General features: G+C 37.7%; 1 protein-coding gene across 2 annotated transcripts; it reads right to left on the minus strand.

Moving 5' to 3' along the window:
- Nucleotides 1-807: 807 nt before the first annotated feature.
- Nucleotides 808-13,771, minus strand: LOC120209199. 2 transcript variants are annotated; one of them, XM_039208266.1, is made up of 18 exons: nt 13,618-13,771; nt 13,410-13,530; nt 13,249-13,311; nt 13,046-13,147; nt 12,750-12,918; nt 12,527-12,618; nt 11,916-12,072; nt 11,278-11,317; nt 10,960-11,017; nt 10,779-10,861; nt 9,946-10,044; nt 9,707-9,822; nt 9,463-9,581; nt 2,272-2,342; nt 2,051-2,156; nt 1,303-1,442; nt 1,026-1,184; nt 808-951 (listed from the first exon to the last, which is right to left on the minus strand). In XM_039208266.1, exons 1-18 carry the CDS (start codon nt 13,666-13,668, stop codon nt 835-837), a joined length of 1,863 nt encoding a protein of 620 aa, XP_039064197.1. In that variant the 5' UTR covers nt 13,669-13,771; the 3' UTR covers nt 808-834. The 2 variants fall into 2 exon arrangements, with proteins under 2 accessions (XP_039064197.1, XP_039064196.1); XM_039208265.1 differs by having other exon boundaries at nt 11,916-12,065; nt 12,520-12,618.
- Between the last annotated feature and the right edge of the window lie 414 nt (nt 13,772-14,185).

The raw sequence follows: 14,185 nt of genomic DNA on the forward strand, positions 1-14,185 counted from the left end.
GTAGACTTTGTCATCAGTTGCTCTTCTCCTATCCTTCCTATACTTTGCAACCCCCACTGAGACTCTTCTCCCATCTATCAATGTGCCATTGACATTCTGAATCGCTCTTCTACAACCTTCCTCCTTCGCATATTGCACAAAGGCAAAAGTCGATAACTTATAATTTGGTTTCACCATAAAACTTGGGATAAAAATCCTTATAACACGACCGTACATATCAAAGATCTCTTAACCTCTCTTCTAGAAACTCTCTTACTAAGATTATCTATGAAAACAGTCCATTCCTTATTGGAAGAAGAACGAACTGTCTCAAGCTCTCTATTTCTCTCTCTACCAGTCTCACTCATGATTCAAGCACACGCTGTTCACAATTTGTATTAGGAAGAATGTGGGTGGTCTGAAACTGGTAGATTTACCTGGGCTTCCTATAAGCTTAACTCTGATAATTATGTTTCTTCAAGTTAGCATTGACAGTTATTTTTTGTGTGTTTATCGAGTTTCAAGTAAACTTTTTCCATGTTACAACTTGCTAGAAATTTCAGATAGTTCGTACATTTGTAGTTTAAAGTTTACCTAATCAAATTAATGTAAAATCCTTATAGAACAATTAGGACTAAAAATAATATTTATTAATTTATTAATGTCAACTTCCAAGAATACAGAATTAATCTTATTTAATTTTAAATTTACTTCCATTTATATCTTCCATGTCATACAAAGAAAGAAACCATGGATCACACATATAACAAAAAGACAACATAGGTCTAACTTTTTAAGATAAGGAAGAGGGAGAGAGAGAGAGAGAGAGCAAAATTTTAAAAAATAAAGAATAGTTCAGAATGCATACACATGCTGACTGAACATAACCTTCTGTGAAGGTATCAACAAAGATGAAAGTCCATCCTGGAGAGCCTTTAGGTCCAATGGCAACCTTTTAATATCTTTAACTTTCTGTCGCCATGAAAAAAAGAAGAAATTTAGTATTTTATCAAATGATCCTTGGGAACTTTCCCCATATATCATACCTCCTTTGTAATGAAAAACAATTGATACGATATCTTCTCATAATAATGGAAAGCGCCATCAGCAACTGAAGGGGATATAATGTGTCTCACAGATCCCCATAGAGTCGCACCAAGATGTCCAAGAAAAGCATCCCGAGCAACAGTGTAGTTCTGGAATTCCTGCAAAAGTTTGATTTCAAGACAAATATAGTTTGAATAGCAATGTGATTGCTATAGATGATCCCTACAAGTACTGAAGAAAATGTTATCCCGATATCTTTCAAGGAAATAAAGATACCTCAACAGTATCACTAAACAAATTCCAGTTCTCCATCCGTTTTAAAGCATCTACAGCCTTCCTACGGTGGCTTTCATCATGCTCTTCATTTTCAAATGACTGAAGCTCATCTTTCAAATCCCGCATTCTCTCGTCAAGCTCTGAAATAATAAATCTTATAAGTGGAGAAACTTACCCCATATTTTTCATTAGGAACTTGCAGAACATAAAATTGCTAAGCACTTCATATCTCACACAAAAACAATATTAAAATTAAAAAGATACTGATTATCAATAAAACAATTATATTAGATGTTCCCAGACCGACAAATAAACAGACAACCTAGTTGATTAAACAAATATGTGAGAAACATTGAGGCAGTTGAAATCTCAAAGAACGATTCCACCCTTCAGATTATACATTGTTCCTCTGTAACAGAAAAACAAGTGACTCAAAAGCAAAGATTCCATTGCAAAAACATGAGTCAACAATAAATCTTCAATGTAACAAACCTTAACACTAACCAACCATACTAATAACCTCTGTTGTTTTGACTCTTCATGTTCCTCAAACCATCTCCGCCAGATACATATTCAACACCTCAAACTGGACACTAGTAGGAGGTATGGCCCTCCAAATATAAGGAAATCATAGGATAATGTCCCCCGTCCAAGCAAAATACACTATGAATCTCTTGGCAGCTTTCCCAAGAAGTGGAACTAGAAATAGAAAATTAGAAATGCAAAATAGAAATAACATGAATCATACCATCACATAGAGCGAGCTTGACTTTCCTTCCTTTGCAATGCTTGAAAGCAAAAAGCTCATAGATATCAATCTCTGCTAGAAGAATATCAATTGCCTGATGATCCTTCTACAATATCAAATGCAGAGCCAATTAAAGCAGGAAACTGCATAAACCTAGTAGAAAGAGAAGCTTTAAATGCATAGCATCATTGCTTCAATTGCCAATGTATAAGCAAACATACATCACCAAATACAGAAAACTTTTCCTGAATTGCATCTTGCAAGCGATCTTCAGCTTCAGCTTCAGAAATTTCTACATATCACAATAAGAACAAAATTAAATTCAGCTAGGGCTGGGGGGACAACAACAATAATAAAAGCAAAAGCAATATGAGATGAAAAGAGCAATATTGTAAAATCTAGAGACATTTGACACGAGTTTATAAATATTTTACAGATCACAATTAAATAAGCCAATCATCACAAAAATATAATTTTGAAGCCAGTATTATGAGTGAGAAAGTTAGTGAGAGAGTGAACGTGGCGCTTGGTTCTGATCCTTCAGGCAGAGAGGGAGTACTGTCTGGAGATGGAGCATGGGTAGCTTTCATAGACTATCTTAGTAGGAGAGTTCATAGAAGTGTTTTATGGGAGCGTTTTAGTTACTTTGGCAAGGTGACCAAAGTGTTCATTCCGTTCGTTAATAGGAGGCCAAAGTATAAGGACTATACATTCGCTTTTGTGCATTTTGCTAGCAAGGAGGATCTGTTCAATGCAAAGGATAGGATGAATAACGTTGTGGTAGATGGTCGGAAAATATCGGTGTCGATTGCAAAATACCAGAAGAGAAGATATCCGACGAGTCGAGAGCGAGATACCGGTGTGGGGTCTGCAGCGGTCAGAGAAGTGGAGTCGCGCGGAAAGAGATCAATAGGCCAAGTTGAGGCAAGAAGGAGGGAGTTGCTTAGCAAATTTCATGATGGAAGATCTTATAAGGATTCGGTAGTGGGAAGGGTTGTTTCGGAGGGTCAACAGAGGAATAGCGGGGGAGGTTCGATGGAGGTTAAGAAGTCGTTGGAAGTGCATATCCCATCGGAAGAAAGAACTTGGTTAAGATCATCTCTAACTGGCATATGCAAACAGATGTTTGAAGTGGAGCTTGTGCAGAGAGGTTTAAGGACTGAGGGTTTTAATGTCAAGGTGGTAAGATGGGGATATGCGAAAAATGCATGTCTGATCGTTTTTCAGTCGGAGGAAGAGAAAATCGCAGCGGTGGAAGACAAATGGGAGGCATTGTCCTTCTGGTTTGAAAGGCTGGAGCCTGTCTTGGAGACAAAGGGTTTCCTTTATCTTACTGTGCTGTGTCCTTGATGGGTGTCCCTCTAAATTGCTGGTCAGTGCCATTTTTTTCTAGTTTGGCTGCAAGATGGGGCAAGCTAGTAAAAATCCAGGATCAAACAGCTCAAAGAGTGGACTGTAGGGTGGCGCGTATGTTGTTAAGAGTGGAAAGCCCGTTTGATATACCGTCCCAGGAAATCATTAATACTTATGGTAGATCCTTTATTATTAAGATTAAAGTGGAAGGTTGTGATGAGTTCTTTCCTGAGCTAGATGATGGGGTTGTTGATGGTGGGGTAGAAGATGGTGGTTCTGTGGGAGGTCGAGTCATCCCGGGGGCAGAAACTCGATCGGAAGGGATCAAAGGGTCAGATGGAGAAGATCTGCAAGGACAGTTGAATTTCCAGTTGATGTCAGGTGCAGCTCATGGGGCTGGCACGAGGATTGATGGCAATTTGAATTTTAACATGGAAGTCAATAATATTATAGGAGCTGACCACTGTGTTGAGGGGACAGTACTAGGTGAGACGAAAAGCAAGCAGATTGTGTCAGAGTTTCCTGCTGCTGAGAGAAAAAGGGTGTTCAGCGTGGAAGATGGTACCTCGGGACAAGAGAAAGGAGTCAAAGATTATGGGACTACTTCTATAATGGGTAGATCTGAGGAGGTTGGGCCTGAGCAGTATGGGTTTGTTCCTTCAGCCCAGTGTTGTCCTGTGGATAATGAAAAGAATTTTCAGGACCAAATACTATCTGATTCTTATGAGGAAAACAGCAGTATCAGGGTGGAGGAGGTGATTGATAATAGCAAGGAATGTGAGGTTTTGGATAGGGGTAAAAAAGGTAGCAAATCTAAGAAGGCTATTAGTAATCCGATGGTGAAGAGTTGCAAGAGATGGAGATTGGGATATCAGGTTTCGAAAGGCCTGTCAACCAGTAAGACCTCTACAAGTTTGAGGGGTTGTGGACGTTTTGATAGGGTGTACAGAAGGTCGAAAACAAGAATAGTTTGGCTTTGTTAAGAGGTGAGTCACAGACACATTCAGAACAGGATGGTTCTTCATAATTTCAAACAATGTTCTTCAGCTTCAGGGGATAGGGGTCAGGAAAAGGATTCAATCGGCTCTGCCCTAGATCAGAATACTTCCCCGGGGCACATTAATAGCAGTCTGCCTCCAATTAGGGGGGTGGTAGATCCGTTTATTATTTCAAGGAATAGGAGATTATACAGAAAGAAGAGAAGAGGACTAATCTCAGAAGCTCTAGCCAATGCAGAAGTTTCTACAGTCTACTCTAGTTCTTTCTCTAATGTTCTTGAGGAAGCATTGAGTACTTGGGAAGTATGTCAGAGATTAGGCATTTCTTTCAAGAAAGGGAGGGAGGCTTTTATGGATAAAATTAGAAAGATGGAGGAAGGTGTAGGGGGGATGGATGAAGCTGGTCTGTAAGCCAGTTTCAGTTTCTCGAAGGTTTGGGATTGAAGTGTTTATGATGGAGTGTAATATTATTTCGTGGAATGTTAGGGCTTAGGAAGAAAGGAAAAGATTAGAGGGGTGTCGAGACTTGTTAATAAGGTCAAACCGATTGTTTTGTTTTTACAGGAGACAAAACTGAGTAAAAGGCAGAAGGGACTTAATCGAAGGTTAGGAGGTAAGCTGTTGAAGGGATTAAGTTTTCAACCAACGGAGGGGTCTGCGGGTGGACTGATGTGTCTGTGGAATGAAGATGCTTATGAGGTAAATGAGATGTTTAATCACAGTAGATTTCAGGTGTTAATAGGGAAGTTCAAGGTGTCTAAGGTGGAGTGTGTTTTTATCAATGTGTACGGTCCTTCTGCTGAAGAAGATAAGGAGTTTTTCACGCAATTGTTGGGTTATGTTCTCAAGGTTGATCTGCCACTCTGCATTGGTGGAGATTTTAATGCATATCTCGAACAAGAGGAGAAGATAGGTGCATCACAAAATTGGCATTCAATGGGTCTACTAAGGAATTTCCTCCAACAGTCAAACCTACTAGACTTACCAATGGTAGGTGGCTCGTTCACTTGGGGTAGTAATAGAGAAAGTGCCACTTGGGTAAGGCTTGATCGTTTCTTATTAAGTACTAGCTTCTTAAGATGCTTCCCCAAGTCGGTTCAGAAGTTGCTACCTAGATCCCTTTCTGATCATAACCCGATTCTATTGGTTGAAGATGGGAAGAACTGGGGACCTAAACCCTTTCGTTTTTTTAATTATATGTTGGAGGAAGAAGGCTTCGTAGATATGGTTCAAAATGCAATGTCAGATCGGAACGATGATAGAGGGGGAAGAGAAATGTTCGGTTTATTACGAAGTACTAAAAAGCGTATTAAGGATTGGCCAACCAGAAATAAACAGGGGATATCTGAAGATATTACGAGGTTGGAGCGCAAAATAAATGACTTGGAAATTAAGGCGCAAAGTGGTGGGCTATCCAGTTTGGACTGGGAACAGCTTCTTTCATCCAGGAAAGAGCTTTGGAAAATGCACAGAATTGAGGAAAGGATATGATGTCAACTGTCGAGGCAGAAATGGATCAAAGATGGTGACAGAAACACTAGGTTCTTTCAAATATGTGCTGTAAACAGAAACAGATTGAACACTATTTCGGCATTGAAAGTGGATGGTGAGGTGATAACAGATCCAGAGTTGATTAAAGTCCATGTTTCTCAGTTCTTTAAGAAAGCTTTTAATTCCAAAGATTTTTTAGAGGTGGAGAACTTAAATCTAAATTTTGATAAATTGAGAGGAGAACAGAGGATTAGTTTGGAGACTATGTTTTCAGAGGAGGAAGTAAGGGAGGCTATTTTCTCTTCGGACAGTTCGAAAGCCCCAGGTCCAGACGGCTTTACAATGGGTTTTTACAAGAAGTTCTGGCCAACTTTGAAGGGACAACTTATGAAGTTTGTGGAGGATTTCTATTATGGGAGAAAATGGGACCATGGTGTCAATCACGCGTTCATTTCTCTGATTCCAAAGAGAAACAATCCGAATGCATTGAGGACTATATACCTATAAGTCTAGTTGGCAGTCTCTACAAAATCATCTCCAAAGTCTTAGCTAGAAGACTAGTTTCAGTGATTCAAGATATTGTAAACCCTTCACAGTTCGCATTTATTCCGGGGAGACAACTTCTTGATTGTGCTTTTATTGCAAACGAAGGTATAGACTGCTGGAGGAAGAAAGGGCTGAAAGGGGTGGTTTTCAAAGCTGATTTTCAGAGGGCGTATGACTCGGTTGAATGGCCATTATTTTCAGATTATTGAGAGTCATGGGCTTTGGGGACAGATGGGTTTCATGGAAAATGTTGCCTCTCAACGGCGACAATATCGGTACTAGTGAATGGATCTCCTACAGAGGAGTTCTCGATGGGTAAAGGGCTGAGACAAGGATGTAGTTTGTCTCCTCTATTGTTCAATATAGTGGGGGAACTGTTAAATCGCATGTTATTAAAAGCGGCGGATGTGGGACTTTTTCAGGGTTTTGCTTTTGGAAGTTCGGATGCCCTTAGTTTAACTCACCTACAGTTTGCTGATGACCTGATTCTGTTTTGCCGAGAATCATCTACTTACATTCAGAATATTAAGAGAGTCCTGAGGATTTTCAGCATAATGACTGGACTTCATCTGAATTTGTCGAAGAGTAATTTGTATGGGATTAATGTGGAGGTTGAGACATTAAATGAATGGGCGAAAGAGACTGGTTGTGCCGTTGGAGTACTGCCAACAGTATATTTAGGTCTACCATTAGGAGCAAAAAGAAACTCCGAGGCTTTGTGGGAGCCAGTTATGCAAAGTTTTAGAAAGAAGTTATCCGGATGGAAAGCTTCTACATTATCTATGGCAGGCAGATTAGTGCTGATTAAATCTGTTTTATCATCTCTACCAATTTTTTTCCTCTCTATTTTCAGGATGCCGAGTAAGGTTTATAGGAAGCTTAACTCTATTATGGCAAACTTTTTGTAGGGGAGGGTCCTTTAAAGGGCCGAATTCACTGGGTGAATTGGAAAAGGGTCTGTCAACCTTTAGAGGAAGGTGGTTTGGGAATCTTGGATTTGAATTTCGCCAATAGAGTGCTGCTAGGTAAATGGGTGTGGAAGTTCGCAAATGAAAAAGACTCACTTTGGAAGAACATGATTTGCAGCAGACATAATGTGAGCATCCAGTCCTTAGAACTCAGCAAGGCAGTCTCTCCATCGGATTCTTGGATATGGAAGGGTATTACAAAGAATTTTTTGGCAGAGGACGAAATTGGATATGGTTTGAGATCTCACTCGAAGATTCAAATTGGCAATGGAAAGTCGATTGATTTCTGGCATGATGTGTGGCTAAACGAGGATTCCTTAAAGAATCAATTTCCAAGGATTTACGCTCTTTCTAATAATAAGTGGGGTAAAGTTTCAGAGTTTGGCAGTCTAATGAGGAACAAATGGATTTGGAACATTCAGACGAGGAGGAATCTCTGCGATTGGGAGTTGGATCACTGGATTCTCTTGATGTCATTATTGGAGAATGTCGGTCTCTCGGATTCGGTGGAAGATTTTCTGGTATGGTCGGGGAAGGGAGATGGATTGTTCACTGCTAAAGCTTGCAGGTTGACCCTTTCTTCCAACTCAGGGGGTAATTTCATGTGGAAAAGGTTTGTTTGGTCAGGTTTGGCTCCTCCTAGGGTCGAAACCTTTCTTTGGCAGGTTGCTCATCAAAGATTTGCAGTTAGAACGGAGTTGATTAGAAGAGGAGTTCTTTTAGAGGAGGTCTTTTATCCTTTTTGTGCTAAACAGGAGGAAACAGTTCAGCATTTGTTCATATCGTGTTTGGTTGCATGGGACGTATGGAGCAAGTTCTGGAGGTTATGGGGAGTCTCGTCTGTGTTGCCTAAAGATCCAGTCTCTTTGCTGTGTTCTTGGTCGGACTTAAGGCCTAAGTCAATTATATGGAGCCTTATTCCGGGGGTAGTTCTATGGTCATTATGGAAGGCTAGAAACTCGGTGGTTTTTGAAGATTGGAAACTGGACAGAGATACTCTTTTCTTCATATGCAGATTCAGATTGGTTAAATGGTTCCTAGCCAAGTATCCGAATGTTTCCATTCAGGTTGACTCTCTTGTAGGGGATCCTACACTTGCAGATAAGCATCAGAGTAGTGACCATAAAAGGATGAAGGTGCAGGGATGGAGTCCTCCTCCACTTCATTTTTTTAAAGTTAATGTTGATGGGGCAGTTAGTGGGGATGGGCTGCTGGGGGGTATTGGGGGCATTTTAAGAGACTCGGATAGTAAAATTCTAGGGTCTTTCTCGCACGCTGTTGGTCCAGGTCCCCCCCCACTCGCTGAGCTGAAAGCCATTGAGAAAGGCATTGATTTCTTCCTTTCGACGGATTGGGCATTGGAAGGAAGGTTAATTATAGAAAGTGATTGTAAGTCAGTGGTGGATTGGATTTTGTTGCCGACTTCATCTCCTCGTTTTCTTAGTTCGTTGGTTCAAAAAAATTGCTTCCATAATCTTGGAGAGGGAAATCATTATTAGACATATCCCGAGGAGTTGTAATTGTGAGGCTGATTCTCTAGCTAAACAGGGGATTGGATGAATATTATTAAGTGTCATAGAGGTTTTCTAGCAGGTTCTTGGTCTATTAAGGCTGAAGGGGCTGGGAAAGTTTTGTTATTGTTTAAGGAAGGTTTGGTCGGTTAGGGAGTTTTGTTTAAATATTATGTAATTTTTATGGCTTTGTCAGTGTGTCTTGGTTGTATTTTATGTAATGAGTCCCTGATCAATAAAATCCTAAGGCACTCTTTTCCTCCCTCCAATGATTAAGGAACTTTCCCAAGAATTCCTTTAATCAAGAAGGGGGTTTTTAATGAGGCCTGTAATTTCTATCAAAAAAAAATCACAAAAATATCAAGCATAATAAGAACAAAAAAATTGACTAAATTTCTGTAGCCATAATAAACAAATATATCAACATTGACAAGAGAAAATCCAATATTAAAAATAACCATACTAAGTTACTAGCAACAAAATAACCACCAAAGATGTCAAATAATTTACTAACAAGTGATAATAACCGAGCATGATAATATCACCTTCGACAGCACCTATAGTCTTTCCCACATTAGGCAAACTTAATTCAGTTCTAACACCTTCTCCACCAACAGCAGGTCCCCAGGAAAAAGGTCCAGCAGATAAATCAATGAAAGCCCATCTGATACAGTTATAATTAAAATATAAACACAAATATGAGCCTCCTTTGTTTGTGTTTCTCTGTGTACCGCAGCAAAAATGAAAGAGAGAAAGAGAGGGGGAAGACATGATATTTGAATTTGAAACCTGTCCTTTCCAATCCATGTATCTGTTAGACATTCTTCATGGTAGTCACTGAAGTCCCCCAACTTTAAGTCCCTTTGAAGAAGAAGCTTTGTATCTTCATTCTTCCCATTTAATAACTTGAGGTATCATAAATATATTAACAAAAGGTAAGTGTTATACAAATTACACAGATTTGTCAAATTCTAACTCATCTTTATAATGCATAAAACAGAATAGATGCGAAAAACAAAGCCAAGTACCTGTAGAACTTTGTTCTGAATTATTTCAGTAGTATTCTTTCCTTGATACAATTTCTCGACATCCATCAGTGCATCTAAGCAAATATTGTGCCATTCCTCCTAAAAGTTTATCAACCAAATTTAAAGTAAATAAAGTAAATAAAAATAATAGAAATAACTGAGGCTCCAAGTAGTTTCTTTGTGAGCAACAAGACAACATAACACATACAATGATTTACTCTTAACAAACAGAAAATATGAATTTAAATTTCTAGCATACTTTTCACTGTATATATTCAGCTATCAACACTAAGAATCCGGTACTACAAGTTTACAGGAAATAGCTGAGATTACCAAGTTAAAGTCTAAGGATCGAAGATCAAGTTATGGTCATGACCAGGAGAGCATATCACCTACAATTACTATTTTACAATTACCCAATCACAATCCAGAATTGTGTAGGTCCAGTGAAGATAATAATGTGGAACCCTACATGATACTGTGTTGTGATTGGATAATTGCATCATTGTAGTAGCAAAAAAATTGTTTATTTCGGGTGGTATTATGTCATCTGTAATCTTATGTAAGTTTGGTTTATTAATATATAGGGGTACTCTTTTCCTCCTTTGCTAGTTGCCTCTTCACAAGAGCCAACGATGAGGGAGGTTTTTAATGAGGCCCCCTATTCTTATCAAAAAAATGATATCCACAATAACACAATAAAAAGAATCAGGGAAGAACAAGTAGTTACAGTGCAGGGACTCGTAGAGCAAGTTCGCAATCCATGTGCTCAGATAAACGTATAAAAGTAAAATTAACCGCACAAATACATTTCATTAGGGAAAGGGGCACACCGTATCAGTTTCGTCTGTAACTGTCCATGAAAACTTTGCCATTGGATGCTTTCCATACAAGGGTTTCTTCATGTTATCAAGAGCTGCAATTATTCATCAATCAAATATATTAATTCTAGAAAATAAACAGGAAAAAACTAGCAAGAATCCCAACAGCTAAAAGAAACAGTCAAGTCAATACCAAGAACACTTGCTGGAACACTCCGTGACTGAAGAATTTTAGTTTGCAGACCCTTATCCTGAAAAACAAGAGTTTAAGTAAAGCAGGATTTCAAATATGAATGTACAGGGGAAAACGGTATCAGGGCACCAAGTATTCTGCCACAAATTTACCAAGCCAGAAAAGGAATTAGCATTTAACACTTACAGAAATATATTTTATATTCTAAAATAAAACTGAAAACTGATAATTTTTTTGAAACATTCCTGAAACCAATACTTAATAAACAAAGAGAATAGCAACAGTAAAATGTATAGCAACAAAGAAACACATTCGTACCTCTTTGAGTAGAGTTATTTCTGACTCGGATAAACCTCTCCTGCCAATTTATATTTTTTAAATTAAGACTTCAAGAAAGAAACAGAAAACAATTAAAAAAGCTGAATAATTTGATGAATAAATAAATCATTCCAAAAGACATGCACCCATTGCGCAGCAAGAGTGGATGAGGAAACAAATTTAAAGAATCATAAATTCCACAACATGAATTTTAGGCAAAACAAGCATCAAACAATTCTAGTAATAAACCAAAGGATTGCTTTTGAGCAATTGGACCATCCTTCACAACTAAAATTGATTTTCCAGGTCATCAATAATTATATGTTAAACAGATGTCTTAGTTCAGAAATCTAGATTAAGAAAAATACTTTCCACTCTATATTATATAGCCTGCTGCAATATAAAAAAACCTACAAGGTAGGACAACACTAGTTATGTTGGAAGTTAAAATTAACAGAAATTTGCATCACTTACAAGGTGAGAACCATGAAATGTTAAGAGAAATAGCTAGAACTAAAAAGGCAGAAGTTTGGAGCAATAGTTCGTGCAGATGGTCTTACAACTTTGGTTTTGCTTGTCCTAAAACCATAAAGGAAAAAGAATAATATTAAAAGAAATCTTCTTACTAAAAAACGCACCGGTAGCCATATTTAGCTATTCTTGAATCACGGCGAGGATTCAAAATGAAGATGTTATATGCATCTTCAAGCTGAAGGTATTCAACAAGGCTAGCGAAAAGAACATCCATCATGTCTGCATCTACTTGCCAAAGAGAATCAGTGTCATTCCTGTCAAGAATGAACCATATTATTACTGAATAAAGCTAAAGACGTGAGATTAAAACAAAGCGGCAAAAAGCAACAGCAACAACAACAACCAAATAAGAACTTGAAGATTCATTCAACAGTCTAATAGAGAACGGTATGCACGAGGAGACTACCGAGGTAGAACATTTACTTGTAGAAAGTTTTTATCAAAATTTTCAATCATTGAACATTTTCTTCCAATCAAGATCTGAAGCATCTTCAAAAACATGTTAAACAGAAGAGGATCTAAACATGAATATGCCACACATTGTAGAACAGTACTAGATTTGGTCCAAATGGTGTAACAAAACAAGTGACTTCCATCGATAAGTCCTCCTATAAGTTTATATATGCATCAAGAAGGCAACAATCTATAATTTTATTTCCTCAATCTCCAAAAACAATAAAAGAGAATTTGGGTCATGACTGGCTTCACCTGACATTTGATACATCATCTTTGCGGGCTAGAACATTGATGGCACGCTCAAAGACAGAAGTCACATGTTCATTCATTCGAATGGCATGGACAGAGAAACTGCAGAGAAATTCCATTACATTGATATCAAAATCTTAATTTAAGAGTATCTATAGAATAAATCACGACAGCATGTATATAGATCATCAACATATTAATATTAAAGCTCACAAACAGAAACAATGTATTACTTGTAATTTATATGACTTATTATTGGAAGATGCTGATGTTGCTTTTTATCTATGATAACTCTGTCAAATCCAGTGATGATTTCTCCAATTTGAGGAACTCGTGTATGTGCAAAGATGTGATCTATTTTGGTGAACCATCGCTCAAGCTCTTCTGCTTTTAGATTGAACTCTATTTATAAACAAACAAAAAAAGTGATCAAGGAAATAACCTATAAGAATTCAAGTATTACTAAAATGAAATTTTAAAAACAAAACAAAAAATAGTAGGCGAGGAAATACAATAAAGTTTTAAATACCTTGGTTCCCCTTTCCATCAAATCCCATGAAAATGAAATTTACAGGAACGGGAAGGTACAGAGAATCCACTTCCATAAGGTTCAGGTAATTCGCAATATTAGCTGAAAATTATGAGAGAGAGATAGTGAACCGAAATGCAATTCTTAAAATTGAAATGTTAGAGCAAATTCATAACCAAATTAACACACAATTTGTTTAGTACCTGCCTTGGTGTAGTTATAAACACCCATTTTAGAAGGGCTGCTTACGTCTAAATCATCAAAATCTGAGAAGAAGAAAATGAGCAGAGTTTTAAGAAATGAACAAACAGAAGCCCATAAAACAAAATCTAGAGAGTAAATTTTAAGGGGGGGGAATGGGTACCTCCACGTATAACGTCCTCACTCCAAAACCTACTTTTTTCCTTAAGATTGAACAAAGAGAAAACCGAAGACGGTGAAGACTTGCCACTCTTACGACTTTCAACAGTGCAATTAGCTACCAACTGATCCATTTCCGTCACCCAAATCAATACACAAAAAACAGTAATAATATCATGAAAAAGAACGGAGCAAATCCTTGCGAAAATTACCAGTAACATCGTTGATACAAGGAGCAGAGATCTAATTCGAGCCATCTCCATTTCCCGAGGATCTTTACCCTCAGATATGAGCCGCAGGCCACACTCTGATTTCCTTTTTGTTCACCCTGACGAGTTTGACAACAAATGGAGAATTTCATCAAAAAGAAAAACGAAAATTGAAGGACATGTCAAATGCAGAGACGGGCAATATGACGCCGGGTTCGGATCCCTCTTCGGTTTGATTATTTGCTTATAAATTAATAATAAGGGTAAACTACTCGTTTAGTACCACAACTATCACTTTTGTTCTGTTTCGTTACTTAACTTTTTTTTAAAATATTTAATATTATGTTTTTATTTTATTTTGGTCATCTATTATTAAAAAATTAATAAAATTACTGACATAATATTTTAACTTTTTTCAATGATAATCTTGCATTATCTTATGTGGATACATCAGAATCGCCATTATTTAATGTATTACCAAAATAAAACAAAAACTAAATATTGTATATATGATTTAAAAGAAAATTTGGGTGACCAAAAATAGAAAAAGTGATGTCTAGGTACTAAACTT

The sequence above is a fragment of the Hibiscus syriacus genome, unplaced genomic scaffold (genome assembly GCF_006381635.1).
Source record: "Hibiscus syriacus cultivar Baekdansim isolate YM2019G1 unplaced genomic scaffold, ASM638163v2 tig00018259_pilon, whole genome shotgun sequence".
Lineage (NCBI taxonomy): Eukaryota > Viridiplantae > Streptophyta > Magnoliopsida > Malvales > Malvaceae > Hibiscus > Hibiscus syriacus.